This window comes from Opisthocomus hoazin, chromosome 8 (assembly GCF_030867145.1).
Source record: "Opisthocomus hoazin isolate bOpiHoa1 chromosome 8, bOpiHoa1.hap1, whole genome shotgun sequence".
In the NCBI taxonomy this organism is placed as follows: domain Eukaryota; kingdom Metazoa; phylum Chordata; class Aves; order Opisthocomiformes; family Opisthocomidae; genus Opisthocomus; species Opisthocomus hoazin.
The window spans coordinates 3,852,724-3,865,496 of record NC_134421.1 but is presented as its reverse complement, the minus strand read 5'-3'; the positions used below and the strand labels follow the sequence as shown (position 1 = coordinate 3,865,496).

The window sequence follows — 12,773 nt, the reverse complement described above, 5'->3', positions numbered from 1 at the left end:
CTTTCCCTTGAATGTTACAGAAGAATGAAATGTCTGCTGAAAATGCAGAAAGAGGGGGGGGGCAAAATGGGGGGAATGGAGAGGAGAAAGTAGAATCAAGAATTCTGGTGAGGTGAGGACTGAGTGAAGAGATTAAAACTGGCTGGGAATTGGAAAAGGTGCCTGGCACTGGCTACACAAGAAAAGCAGGAATGGGAACCAGTTTGCCAGGCAGGATTGAACACGGAGGTGAAAAGGAGTAAGTTTCTATACAAGAAAACTGAAACTAGAATCTTGTGAAGAAAACACAGAAGACAATGGAGCTGGAGTGTAAAGGGAGAACTGCATCTTTAAGAAGCATTTGCAAAAGTTAGAAGTCACTGGGGTGTGCAGCAGCAGCTTGTGTAACGCAGTGCTGGCCATGGGAGGAAGCACCCTGTCGCCAGAGCCCTCAGCTGCCAGGTAGCAGCCAGGTAGCCCCAGGGTATCCATATGAAAAAACGACTTGCAGGATAGCATAGCCTTGAAGCAACGCACTTCCTAAGACCCTCCGGGTTCTTCCAATGAACCGGGTGCAATTCTAACTAATATGCCCCTTTGTGAAATCTGATTTATTCACCTGTTGCTGGTTCCAGCATTCCTCAGCCTTCCTTTCCGAGAGGTGTTCCATGACTGAAGCTGGCTTCTCTAGTCCATCGCTGTGTAATCTCTGCGGCACATTGACCTTCTTTCCTAAAGCTAACGAGCAACTGATCTTATCCTACACATCCAATTACTTTCTGGTGTTTCACAATACCATAATAAAAGGGGTGTCAGGGAATGGGAGCGGAAGCCTGGTCTCAGCCTTTCCCGCAGCCTGCCGGGGGCTGGCCCACTGTTGCTGGAGGGAGGCAGGAGGACACTGGGTGCCACTGGGATTAGGAAAGGCTTTGCTAGGCTGGATGAAGAGCTGGGCATGGAAAACTGGAATCGGTTTGGCAAAGGGTTGGAACTGTGTGCACAGGAGATAATGTCTCTGTGAGGAGCCTGTGACTCGGACAACATGCAGACCCGGGCAGAAAGACCGAGCGTGGGGTTCAGGAGTGGAAATAGGAACGCACAAAAAATGAGAGTGAGATAAACTGCTGGGACTGGGAAAAACCAGGGCAGTCCCAGTTGCAGGGGATAAGCAGAATCAGTCAAGCATGAAAAAACGAACAGCGTGTTTTTCTTCAGCCATTTGAGTGCAATCCCCTTCAGATCCTGGAGGAAAAGGCAGAGATCCCGGGCTGGGATGCTGAGCGCCGAGGACTCTGTGGCTATGCCCAGTGTGCGGCTAGGCTGTGATAACCTACGGTCGTCTGCTGAAAGACGATCTCACAATGGCTTTAAACTAATTCATTTAATCCTGGCATTTCCTAACTTTGGTGTGCTTGACGTTGCCACATTAATAACGCTCTTTAAAGCACTCTAGAGACCACACATGCGCTATAAATGTATATAGCATCAGTCTCAAATAGTAATTCTGTGTTTGTTTTAAAATAAAGTTCCAATATCCTTTTATTTTAAATATGGATTTGGCTTGTGTGAATCTTCCTTTCAATTTTTTCCTCTTTTATACACTTTCCTAATTGTAAAAGTGCACTATAAAGTAGTTTGTGAGCTGTAATTATGATTTATAGAATAGTCCCAGTGTCTGCACATTAATTATGACTTATTATTAATATATGCATTAAATGATCCTTCATTTTATAATTACTTTGCAAGGATCTGGCCCATCCATGCTAGCTTTGAACAAAACCACACAAAGAACAGAAATCTACTGGAAGGCCTTTCAGTGTACGCTGCTGATCCTGGACAGAAGCGGCGTTTTATTAATTAGCCTTTCTTCTCAGCCTCACAAAGTGGCCTTGTTCTAGGAGCTTTAAGAAAAATGAAGTATTACGAGCCTTGAGATCGAAACATGAGAAGCGGCAAGACTGTGGATGCTAAGGTGGTTCCATATGGCTGAATCTGATCCTGCGATGCTCTCTGAATTCTCCTTCTTGTTTGAATCACGTATCGTTCACCTGGCCTTACTGGTAAATGCGATCTTTCTTTCGTACGAGCCCTTCCTCTCCAGCTCTCTCACCCAACCTGCGTGCCTCACAAGCACCTTCCGTGGTCCGTAAAACCTCTCTTCGTGATCCTTCCTTCCTGACTCATTTTCGCCTCTTTCACAATGCCTCTATTTTCAGAACTTTCACGACTTTCAGAATCTCTCTGAACTTGCTCCATTATTCATTGCTTTTTGAGGTAACGGCCACAGAAACGCAGCAAACGTAATTCCAGCGTAGCGCTCTGGTCTTTGGCGGGCCTGTTTTCCCCAGCCTTCCAACCCGTGACACCTTGCGCGGCGCCAGTGGCAGTGTCAGAGGTTTACTGAAGTTTGTGACGATTTTATTGCCTACATCCAGTGGACTCCAGCGCTTTCACCAGCTATCGAGTGCGCGCACCTACAGATCTCGTGGCACAGACCGCCCACAGCCCTGCCAGACCCCTCCGGAGGCTCCGGCCTGGCCCGCAGGGACCCTACCGCCTGTTTTAGTTGGCACAGACCGACACTGTTGGTCCCTCAGGGGTCAGTACTTGGCCCAGTCTTGTTCAACTTCTTCATCAGTGACCTGGATGAAGAGTTAGAGTGTACCCTCAGCACGTTTGCTGACGACACAAAACTGGGAGGAGTGGTGGATACACCGGCAGGCTGTGCTGCCATTCAGCGAGACCTGGACAGGCTGGAGAGGTGGGCAGAGAGGAACCTGATGAGGTTCAACAAGGGCAAGCGCAGCGTCCTGCACCTGGGGAGGAACAACCCCAGGCACCAGTACAGGCTGGGGCGGACCTGCTGGAGAGCAGCTCTGCGGAGAGGGACTGGGAGTGCTGGGGGACGACAGGGTGACCATGAGCCAGCAGTGTGCCCTGGCTGCCAAGAAGGCCAATGGGATCCTGGGGTGCATCAAGAAGAGTGTGGGCAGCAGAGCGAGGGAGGTTCTCCTTCCCCTCTGCTCTGCCCTGGTGATGCCCCATCTGCAGTGCTGTGTCCAGTTCTGGGCTCCCCAGTTCAAGAAAGATGAGGAGCTACTGGAGAGAGTCCAGCGGAGGGCTACGAGGATGAGGAGGGGACTGGAGCATCTCTCCTATGAGGAGAGGCTGAGGGAGCTGGGCTTGTTCAGCCTGGAGAAGAGAAGGCTGAGAGGGGACCTTATAAATGCTTACAAATATCTGCAGGGTGGGTGTCAGGAGGACGGGGCCAGACTCTGTTCAGTGGTGCCCAGCGACAGGACAAGGGGCAATGGGCACAAACTGAAGCAGAGGGAGCTCCAGCTGAACATGAGGAAGAACTTCTTCCCTCTGAGGGTGACGGAGCCCTGGCACAGGCTGCCCAGGGAGGCTGTGGAGTCTCCTTCTCTGGAGATATTCCAGACCCGCCTGGACAAGGTCCTGTGCAGCCTGCTCTGGGTGACCCTGCTTTGGCAGGGGGGTTGGACTGGGTGACCCACAGAGGTCCCTTCCAACCCCTACCATTCTGTCATTCTCTGACACCTCCCCCCGGCCCGCGGGCGGGGCACCCCGACCTTCACGGGGGAACGCCCCGCCCCCCGGCACGCGCTGACGGGCAGCGCCACGCGAGGCGCGGCGGCGCAGAGCGGGAAGGCAGACGGGCAGGCGAGGCGGCGCCGCCGATTGGGAGGAGGGCGGCGACCTCCGCGGCGGGCCCCGCCCCTCGCCCCGCCCCCGCCCCACCGCGGCCGCTATATCAAGCGGGGGGCGGGCGGCGGGGCGGGCCTGAGCGTGTGCGGGCAGCGAGGTGAGCGGGAGGCGGGAGCGAGGGGGTGCGGGGCCGGCCGCGGGCCCCCGCAGCGCGGCGGGAGTGGGGGAGGATGAGGCGGCGGCGCTCGGCGCTGCTCCCTCCTCCGCCGCGCTCGGGAAGGGGCGGCGGCCGTGCCTCGCCGGGAGCTGCAAGGGCGTGGTGACGGGCTGACCCGTGGTGCGGTGCGGGGGCCCCTCCCTGCCCGCCGGCGGGGTCTGAGCCGGCGTTCCGGGGCGGAACGCGGCTCCGCCGGGCGCCGCAGGGCCGGGTCGGGCGGGCAGAAGTGTGGTGTCATCGCTGGCCGGCCCGGGCTGGGCGGGGAGCGGGCGCCGCCGGCAGCGGCGCTCCGGTCAAGGTGAAAGCCCGGCCCTTCCCGCCGAGGCGGGGGTCTCGCCGCGGCACCGGCACGTCGGGGGGGGGGGGGTCGGCCGGGAGCCGTTCCTCGAGAGGAATGATGCTCGCGTAACCGGGCGTGCTGCTCGGCTTATTAAGCTTTTAGTTTTTACCTCTGCTTCCTCCGTTGGAGTCCCTTTAGCCGAGACCCTCGGCCGGGTCGCTGCGGAGGCCGTGAGGGGGTAGACCTGGTGGAGGAGGGGCCGCCCCTCCCGGCGGGCCGCAGCCCGGGTGCGGGGCTGGCGGCGCGGGTTGCGGTTGCTTGCCTGCAGGGTTTTTTTTTTTTTTTTTTCTCCTTGTGGGCGATGCGTGCGGGAAACCCGCCTGGCTGTGTACGGACGCGGTGCCAGGCTTCTGGAATCATCCCCCGTGCTGCCTGAGCCGGCCCCTGTCAAGGGCTTCTGGGGTCTGGGGGGGGGGGCTTGGGCAACGCAAAGTTTGCCTTGCTGCGGGCATTTTGAGAGGGGGAGGGTGAAGAGTGAAAGGTTGTAATGAATGCTTACCCAGGCTCAGCTTTTCGTGGCTACATGTTCTGAATGTGTGATAAGAAAAGATCTAACTTAAAAAAAAAAAGGGGGGGGGGGGGGGGGAGTCGAGAGAGAGCTAAATAAAAGGAGTTTTTTTGCAGCTCCATCCATTTCAATGGTGCAGCTTTCCCAAGCCCCTTTCCGTCGCCCATCGTCACCTTCAGGCCGGTCAGAGGAGGGGGAGGACAAGAGCATGAAGGCGGCCCGGCAGCAGGTGAACCCCTCTGGGGAGAGCCAGCGTCCCTCCAGCCCGCTGCAGTCTGCCCTCAACTCGGCGGCCTCTCCTTCCCAGGCGTACGAGACTTACATCGACAATGGGCTCATCTGCCTCAAACACAAGATCAGGAACATTGAGAAAAAGAAGGTAACTTGCCGGTCTTTGGTGTGGCGTGGGTTTAAACTGCAAATTGTGAAACTCGGTGCCTGTTTTATAATAGCTGGGATAAGGTTGTCTGTGTGTCTGTAGAGAAATTACAGATTTTTTTTCTTTAAATGACCAGGGAAACGACCTAAAAGTGGATCTGCTGGTGGGTTTTTTTATTATTTAAAACCCTTGTACAGTGAAGAGTGGTGTTCTTTACTGTTCTTAAAATGGGCTTCTTGAATTTGACGCTGTGTGAGCATAACATTATTGTTTCAGGGAATGGGGAATGCAGCTGCCTATAAACCTGGTCTCAGCTGCTGGCTTTACAGTGCATGTCCAGTAGTTTCCAAAAGTAATTGAATGTTGATCGAAACTGGGGATGCTTCTCTAGCAGACTGAATCAGTTCAGAACTAACATGGTACTGAGGTGGAACTGGTTTATAGCCTTGCAGAAATCTTCGTGTTTCTGCTATGGATTATGTGTGTCTAGTACTAGGATGTAGAGGTGTTTGTAACACTGGGAGTTAGGAACAGTGTTTTCTCCGAGTCGTGGGGATGTCAAACTGTATTTAGTATGTATTGCCCTTCACTTTGCAGACATCTTTGACTTCTGTATTTTGGATGTAGACAAATGCTAGTCACTGAAAGCTTTTAAACAGAACGCTTCCAAAGCCTGCTCTCTTGCTTTGAGCTGTGGTTTTCTGGGGTGGGGGGAACAGAGTAGTGTTGATAAGAACTGAGGTAATGACACATCTGAAATGCTGTGGCTATAGCCAGTGAGGCTTTTGCATTCTAAGACTTTTCTGTTGATTAGCAGGTGACTGAAGGCTATGTGCATGATTTTTAATTGGGAAAATGCTATTTTCCATAAGATAAAAGAAATAATGGTACTGTTGCTTTTGGTACTGGGTCAGGATTACAAGTAAAGCACATGTGTGCATGTGTTGTGCTTCTCTAAAGGTCTGAAAAGCTTTGTGTTATGTCTTAGGGCGAGAAGAGGGAGTAGATCAGACTTCTGACCACGTGGCTAGGGGACTTGATCCACCTGCAGGAGATGCAGCATTACTGCTGTCTCATGTCATGCATCATGCTGTAGTTTTGGACAATGCCAGATAAGCAGGATTTCCTTGTGTGATTAACCAACTTGGTACTGTATTCTAATTCTGTGCAAGGAAGCTTATTGTGAATTTCTTGAGTATCTTTGCTTCTTTCATGTGAATGACAATGTGGCCTCACCAGCAAATGCAAGTGTGACTTACTAGAATAAGTAGAAAGTATTTCTAGTCCTAGGCTCCTATAGGTGCTGTCTCAGTAAACCCTACGTGGGCAGATATGCAAATGAAATAGTATTCAATGTGATGGCAGTGAACTCCCCTTTCTTTTCCCTGTGTGTACAAGGAAGCTTGTAACACCTAACAGTTCAGGTTTGTATAATATACAGCAGCTTTTAAAGACTGTTTCAGTATATTAGGAATAAATCTTATTTCTTTCCTGAAGATGTTAGTCCACTTTCTTAGGAAATGGTGCTATAAAATCTTGGTGACATAACTGAAGCCAGATTTTGTAAGGTATGCTATGGAAAATTAAGTAGGATTATTCAAGGAGAAGAGAGCTAAATTCCAGCATTGGTCTGGGAAAGCTAAAAAAGCCTAGTTTAAAATGAGGACATTGGATGCGTTTGGAGCCCTTTCAAGATCTAGGGACAATGCATTAGTGTTGTGGTTTAACCCCAGCTGGCAACTAAGCACTAGGCAGCTGCCCACTCCCTCCCTCCAGTGGGATGGGGGAGAGAATCAGAAGGGTAAAAGTGAGAAAACATGTGAGTGGAGATAAGGACAGTTTAATAGGTCAAGGAATGCATTCACCACTTCCCATCAGCAGGCAGTGTTCAGCCATCCCCAGGAAAGCAGGCTCTTGTCAGGTGTAATGGTTACTTGGGAAGACAAATGCTATCACCCCAAACATCCCCCCCTTCCTTCTTCACCCAGCTTTACATGCTGAGCACGACATATGGCATGGAATATCGCTGTGGTCAGTTGGGGCCAGCTGTCCTGGCCGTGTCCCCTCCCAACTCCTTGTTGCACCCCCCAGCCCACTCGCTGGCAGGGTGGGGTGAGAAGCAGAAAAGGCCTTGATGCTGTGTAAGCACTGCTCAGTGCTAACTAAAACATCCCTGTATTATCAACGCTGTTTTCAGCACAAACCCAAAACATAACCCCATACCAGCTACTATGAAGAGAATTAACTCTATCCAAGTCAAAACTAGCACAATGTTTCTTAAAAGAAACAAGGGCAGCAAGTAAGAAATGAAAGATAAGAAAGGGAAGTAGGCAGTCCTGGAGGCTGAGATTTGCCATGCCTTTGATTTGGCAAAATTTCTGTGTTTTTCTCCTGAAAATGAAACTAGTGAAATTCCTATTATGTTGTAGTATGCAGATAACTTAAAATATGGAAAGAACTTGTCACTTGTACCCCATACTCAACCTTAGACAGAAATCAATACAAAAAATTTACTTTGGGTTTTCCTGCAGCTCAAACTAGAAGACTACAAAGATCGCCTGAAGAAGGGAGAAGCCCTCAATCAAGACCAGTTGGTAAGTTTGCTTTACGTGGGAGTAGGTGACCTCAAAAATCTTCAAACGTGCCAGGAGGGATAGGTTGCTGATGGAGGTGATGTAGTTTTACAGGAGTAATGCCTGCAGGCTTGCATGAGTATTTTTTCACAAAACCAAATGGACAAATTATTGGTGATTAAGCTGAATGGTGAGCCCACAAGCTTTGTCTCGTACTTTAACCTTCATGTTTGGTACTGAAGTAATAGAAGGTCCTGGTTTATCTTTGCTCTTTGTAGACTTTTAGCTTCAGTGTTCCTACACCTGTATTCCTTGATGAGGTGTCTGTATGCAGCTTGTCTACAAGGCGTTGCAGTGTTCGAACAGAAACCTCAAGACTTCTGGGGTAGCTAATTAATCCTTCTGACTACTTCATTAACAGGTGTTACTGAAATTGCCTGTTGGCTGTACAGTGCTGTTGGTTTCAAGTAGCTGTTAAAATATAACTTGTTAATGGTTCCTGTTGGTACTAATCAAGAGGCTGGTTTAATTTGTGTGGGATCTGCAGGCTTTGCTAATACAAGAATCTAGCTATGAGTTACTGACTTGGGAATACTCTCCTGTCCTTCTAGTGCTGCTGCTAGATGGCTGGGAGTCACCAGCACTTTCAAATGTTCTTAGAACAGTAAGTCTTTTTGGTGCCTAAGGCTGCTGGAGTTTGGAGTGCCAGGGTGCCTGATCACTAATCAGCAAATGTGATCCACTTTGCAGAGCTAGCTTAAACTTGTCTGATGTTAAAGCAGTGGTTCTGGCTTTTTTCTGTCTTGGACTAGAATGGATTCCAGAGCTGAAACCAGGTTTCTATAACATGAAAGCCGTTGCTGCTTTAAGCATGTCTGAGTAGCAGTGTCACATAATCCAAAGGGTTTATTGCTGTAGTCATCTAGGAGTTGCATTTTTAATATGTGCTTCACATCCTAAAGAACAATTGTGTGATAAAGGGCACTGATGCTTCAGTGGTAGTGCTGATCCTGGTAGTGAACCCGCTGGAGAAATACTTCATTGACTGTTAGCTTTGTCACACTGCAGCAGTATGAACACAAATACTGTTTCCTTACTCTAAAATCATTTGTAAATGAGACCTAGACATAAATGGAATAAGAGGGGAAATGGTAACTCACAACTTAGAAGTGGAGTAGACCTATTGGAGTGAATGATCATTTAGCACTTAACTACAAAATCGATGTCATCTCTTGCCATCTCAAAGGCCGAAGTAAAAGAATTAAATCTGATGGCTTGAAGTAGGATGATGACCTTTTAGTTCTAAACTCAATCTGGAATTGGGTGGGCAAGAGCAAGAGCCATTTGCGTTTAGATCATAGGTGTTAAATACTGTCTGTTTTCTTCTGTCACCAACAGACTATTGAACAGTATTCTGTGTGAGTTTGATTAGTCTTGAACACGTTTTAAAGCTACTTCTAAATTTAACTATTTATCTTTGGTATACACCCTGAATGGTGAAAGGCTGTTAGGTGAGAGTGAAATTAAGATGTGGGGAACTAAAGGTGAAGGATTCTACAAATGTTTTTCTTGCAAATGCATCCAGCAGCACTAACTGTGGAAAATGTATAGGCAATTAACTTGGTTACTGGCTTTCCATGTTTCTAGCTGAGCTTAACTTTTTAAGTATTAGTATTTTTATCTCAGTTTCTGGGATATCTCAGGCTTCTAAAATAGGGAATTTGATTCAGTTTTGCTAGTGAACTGACTAGTGGTAGTCAAAGCATGTAGCAACTCAGTATTTAACTAATAGTCCAGTCAAGACTGCCATTTCAGTGGTTAAAATACAGGAATACAGTATCTGTACTTTACAGATGCAAATTCCCAATGTAGATACAAATACTGGGACCTGGTGCTTGAAGCTAGAGCAGAGCTTAATAGCTGGGACACTTGCGTGAAGAAACCCAACTGCCTGTAACACAGTGGATCTCTAATGTAACTTCATGTAATCTGCATTTTTCATTGTTTCTCACACAGGGGAAGTAGCACACATCTGGTGATGAACTCGTTTTGCAAGCAGTTTGGGTTAGACTGTAATGACTTACAGGGCATGCCTGCCACAGCTGCTGTGTGTGCTAGCCTTACTTTAGGAAACTTTTTTTTTCAAGAATGAGGAGCTTCCAGCAAGTTAAATGCTCTCACTGGCAATACTGTGCAATTTTGCAAGCTGAGCAGACTTTCTTCAGTAGTTAACAAACGTTAGTAACAGATGTGACAGAAGAAAGCTGTTGCTGTCCTGCAGGCTGAGTTACAGCTCGCCAGCAGAGCAGTGGTAACTGTTCTTGATGTTTGCAGGTAGGGAGTTTTACTCTGGGATTTGCGTGGTTAAAAGCATGATTACTGCAGTTTTAGTAAGTTGTTGGTGTCAAGGTGTGAGTTTTTCTAAAATGTTGACTGTGTGGGCACTGGTGTCTCAGAAGTCATTCTCCCAAGTGCTAAGCAAGCTTGCTAATTAGTTATTAAAAGCTGCTTGATGAGAGGACAACTTAAACTACCAAATGAGTGCTTTACAGTAACTCATGCGCTTTGTTGTGATGAGTAGCATTTAGGCATAGTAATGTCTAGTATAATACAAATAAGTGAATACAGTAACTGAACAGTCAAACTGAACAAGTGAACATGTAATTTGTTTTCCAGTTGCTTAGGAACATATGTGGTGTTGCACAAATCTTTTTGGGGCAGTAGATTAAGCTTTTGTCACTGCATTGATGAAACACTTAATGTTAATGCCACTTTGAAAGAGCTTTATGTTAGACCAACAGGCCCGTTCTAGAAAAACTTGTGATGTCATGAGCATAAACTGAACTGAGTGTAAATCACATGTGAACAACTGAGATTAAACAAACTTGTTACCTCCCAGGCATGCCGTATGGTACAAGGATATGGGCAGCATGTCTGAACTACAGCATTTTGCTATCTTCAGAGCTGTCAAGGAGACTTAGAAAAACAAACCGACTCCTTAATGGGGAAGAACTGAACATATGGTATATCAAAATGCAATTAATGGTCTACTTCAGTCTTATTTGACTGGCTAGTCAAATATTGGTTAAAGATATTAGTGAAGTCAGGAACACTGCTTTATTTGTGGAAACCAAATTTGAAAGACCTTTTTCCTGAAAGTATGACTTCCCTTCTATATTGTTTTCTTCCTGAAATTTGTACAAATTATCTGTAAAGGGTGTTCAGCTAAGCATCAGGGTAAAAATCTGTGCTGAACTTGTCTGTCTTCTGTATTCCTTCCAGGCTTTCATATCAGTACCTGATTTTAAGTAGCTGTTTATGTCTGAGACCTATGGGAACAAAAGGAAAAATTAAATAACTGGTATCCGGGCTTTGCTGCTTCAGTGCTAGTGCATGAAGTATTGCACAAGATATTACCTGGAAAGTCTAATGGACATCTGTGGTGGTGTGAGCTGGCTTTGTACTGCGTCTCAGGCAGTCATGGGTGAATGATATTCATGACTAAATTTAAAGTACCAGTTACAGACATATCTTTAAAAAAGTTACAATTTCAGAGAAGTACACACTAAATGACTAGTTCTTAACAAGGAGTGAAGTACAAGGGAATTGAGAAGCAGTCTGAAGCATGAAAAATATGTTTTTATCTATTCCTTTGTAGGAGGCAGTAGAGAAATATGATGAAGTAGTACATAACTTGGAATTTGCCAAGGAGCTTCAGAAGACTTTTTCAGGACTTAGCCAAGATGTAAGTATAAAATGCTCTTTCCTATGTTGTCGGGAGGTAACTCTGAAGTTTGTGCTGCTCTTCTAATGGCTACCCTTATATGCCAATGTGCAGAATGCTAGCAAGTTTCTATCTTGGAACTTGGGGAAAAATGTACTTAAATTGTCTGGAGTAGTGAGCAGAGCAGAGTAAATGTTGTCAATTTTGTGTACCACTGACCCCCACAATAGTTACTTGCTGTGTACCCCAGTAAGAACTTGTGCTTGAGTAAATTGAGTCATTGGAACTTGGCGATGCTTGCAATGACTCCAATTTACTTAGGTCTGAAACTGTCAGGGGTCTTGCTGGTAGCTTGTGCTTGAGGTAGACTCATCCCCTGCATAGGTGCAGACTGGCAGGGGAGCAGCTCTACTGGAAAGGACATGTAGGTCCTTGTGGGCAGCAGGCAAAGTAAATTAAGTATATCCCTAGAGCAGTGAAGGCTAGGCTTAGACTGAGGACCAGCAGATTAAAGAGAACTGATTATTTGGTACTTGTTAACCAGTTATGTCTGTTTCTGATCACTTGGTATGCAAAGGCTATAGATAAACTTCAGTGAGTCCAGTGGTGTGCCTCTGGCTGGGGGCTGGAGTGAGACCTGTGAGGAGAGCCTGGAAGAACCAGGCTTGTTGGGCCTGGTGAAGTGAAGGCTTGGCAGGAAAGACAATATTAGCTGTCAAATACCAAAGATTACCAAAAGGATGGAGCTAGAGTTTTTGCTGAGAGATGTGGTAGGAGAAGGAATGATCATAAATGATCATAAATTGAAATAGTAGGTTCTAACTAGGTAGGAGAAAAATGGTCACTCTGTGGATAATTGAGCACTAGAGCGGGCTGCCTAGAGAAGCAGTAAAATCTGCCCTTGGATCTTTTCAAGGCCTGACTGCACAAAGCTCTAAGCAATCTGGTCTTGATTCACCATAGCCTTTGTTCTGGAGGCTGGGCCAGATAACATCCCAATATCCTTTCTAATCTTTTGGCATTTCCAGTGAGGGAGAGTGCTAGGGTTAAATCACTTTGATTTCAGTAAGAAGTACAGCTCTCAGTAAAATGTTGCTGAAGCTTGTGGAGTTTGCCACTGCTATAATTATGGCAAGTCACAGATTTAGTGCTTTATTTCAATCTTTATTCAGGATTTACAGCACTACAAACATTATTTGTGTGTAAGCAAGTGTTTTATCTATGGAGAAACAGGTCTCTTGGTTGAAGTGAATACTATCCTTATCAAAAGATCTGATCCAAGGTGGTGCTGGGGATGCTAAACATGATTAGTCACTGCTCTGGCATTATTTCTCTGCCTCTTCCAGAATGCTGAAGGACTGGTAAAATGGCTTGTCTCAGTGTT

The 12,773-nt window shown here is 47.1% G+C and overlaps 1 protein-coding gene across 7 annotated transcripts in view; it reads left to right on the top strand.

Moving 5' to 3' along the window:
- Positions 1-3,743: 3,743 nt before the first annotated feature.
- The window catches only part of CAPRIN2 (caprin family member 2), a 35,932-nt gene continuing 26,902 nt past the window's right edge, over positions 3,744-12,773 (top strand). For 6 of the 7 annotated variants that reach the window (XM_075428871.1, XM_075428872.1, XM_075428869.1 and 3 more), the window contains exons 1-4: positions 3,744-3,805; positions 4,830-5,092; positions 7,624-7,686; positions 11,324-11,410. In XM_075428871.1, coding sequence (XP_075284986.1) covers positions 4,844-5,092; positions 7,624-7,686; positions 11,324-11,410 — 399 coding nt within the window. In that variant the 5' untranslated portion in view covers positions 3,744-3,805; positions 4,830-4,843. Of the gene's footprint in view, positions 3,806-4,121; positions 4,164-4,829; positions 5,093-7,623; positions 7,687-11,323; positions 11,411-12,773 lie in introns of those variants that run through there. The other variant, XM_075428867.1, reaches the window with a different exon arrangement.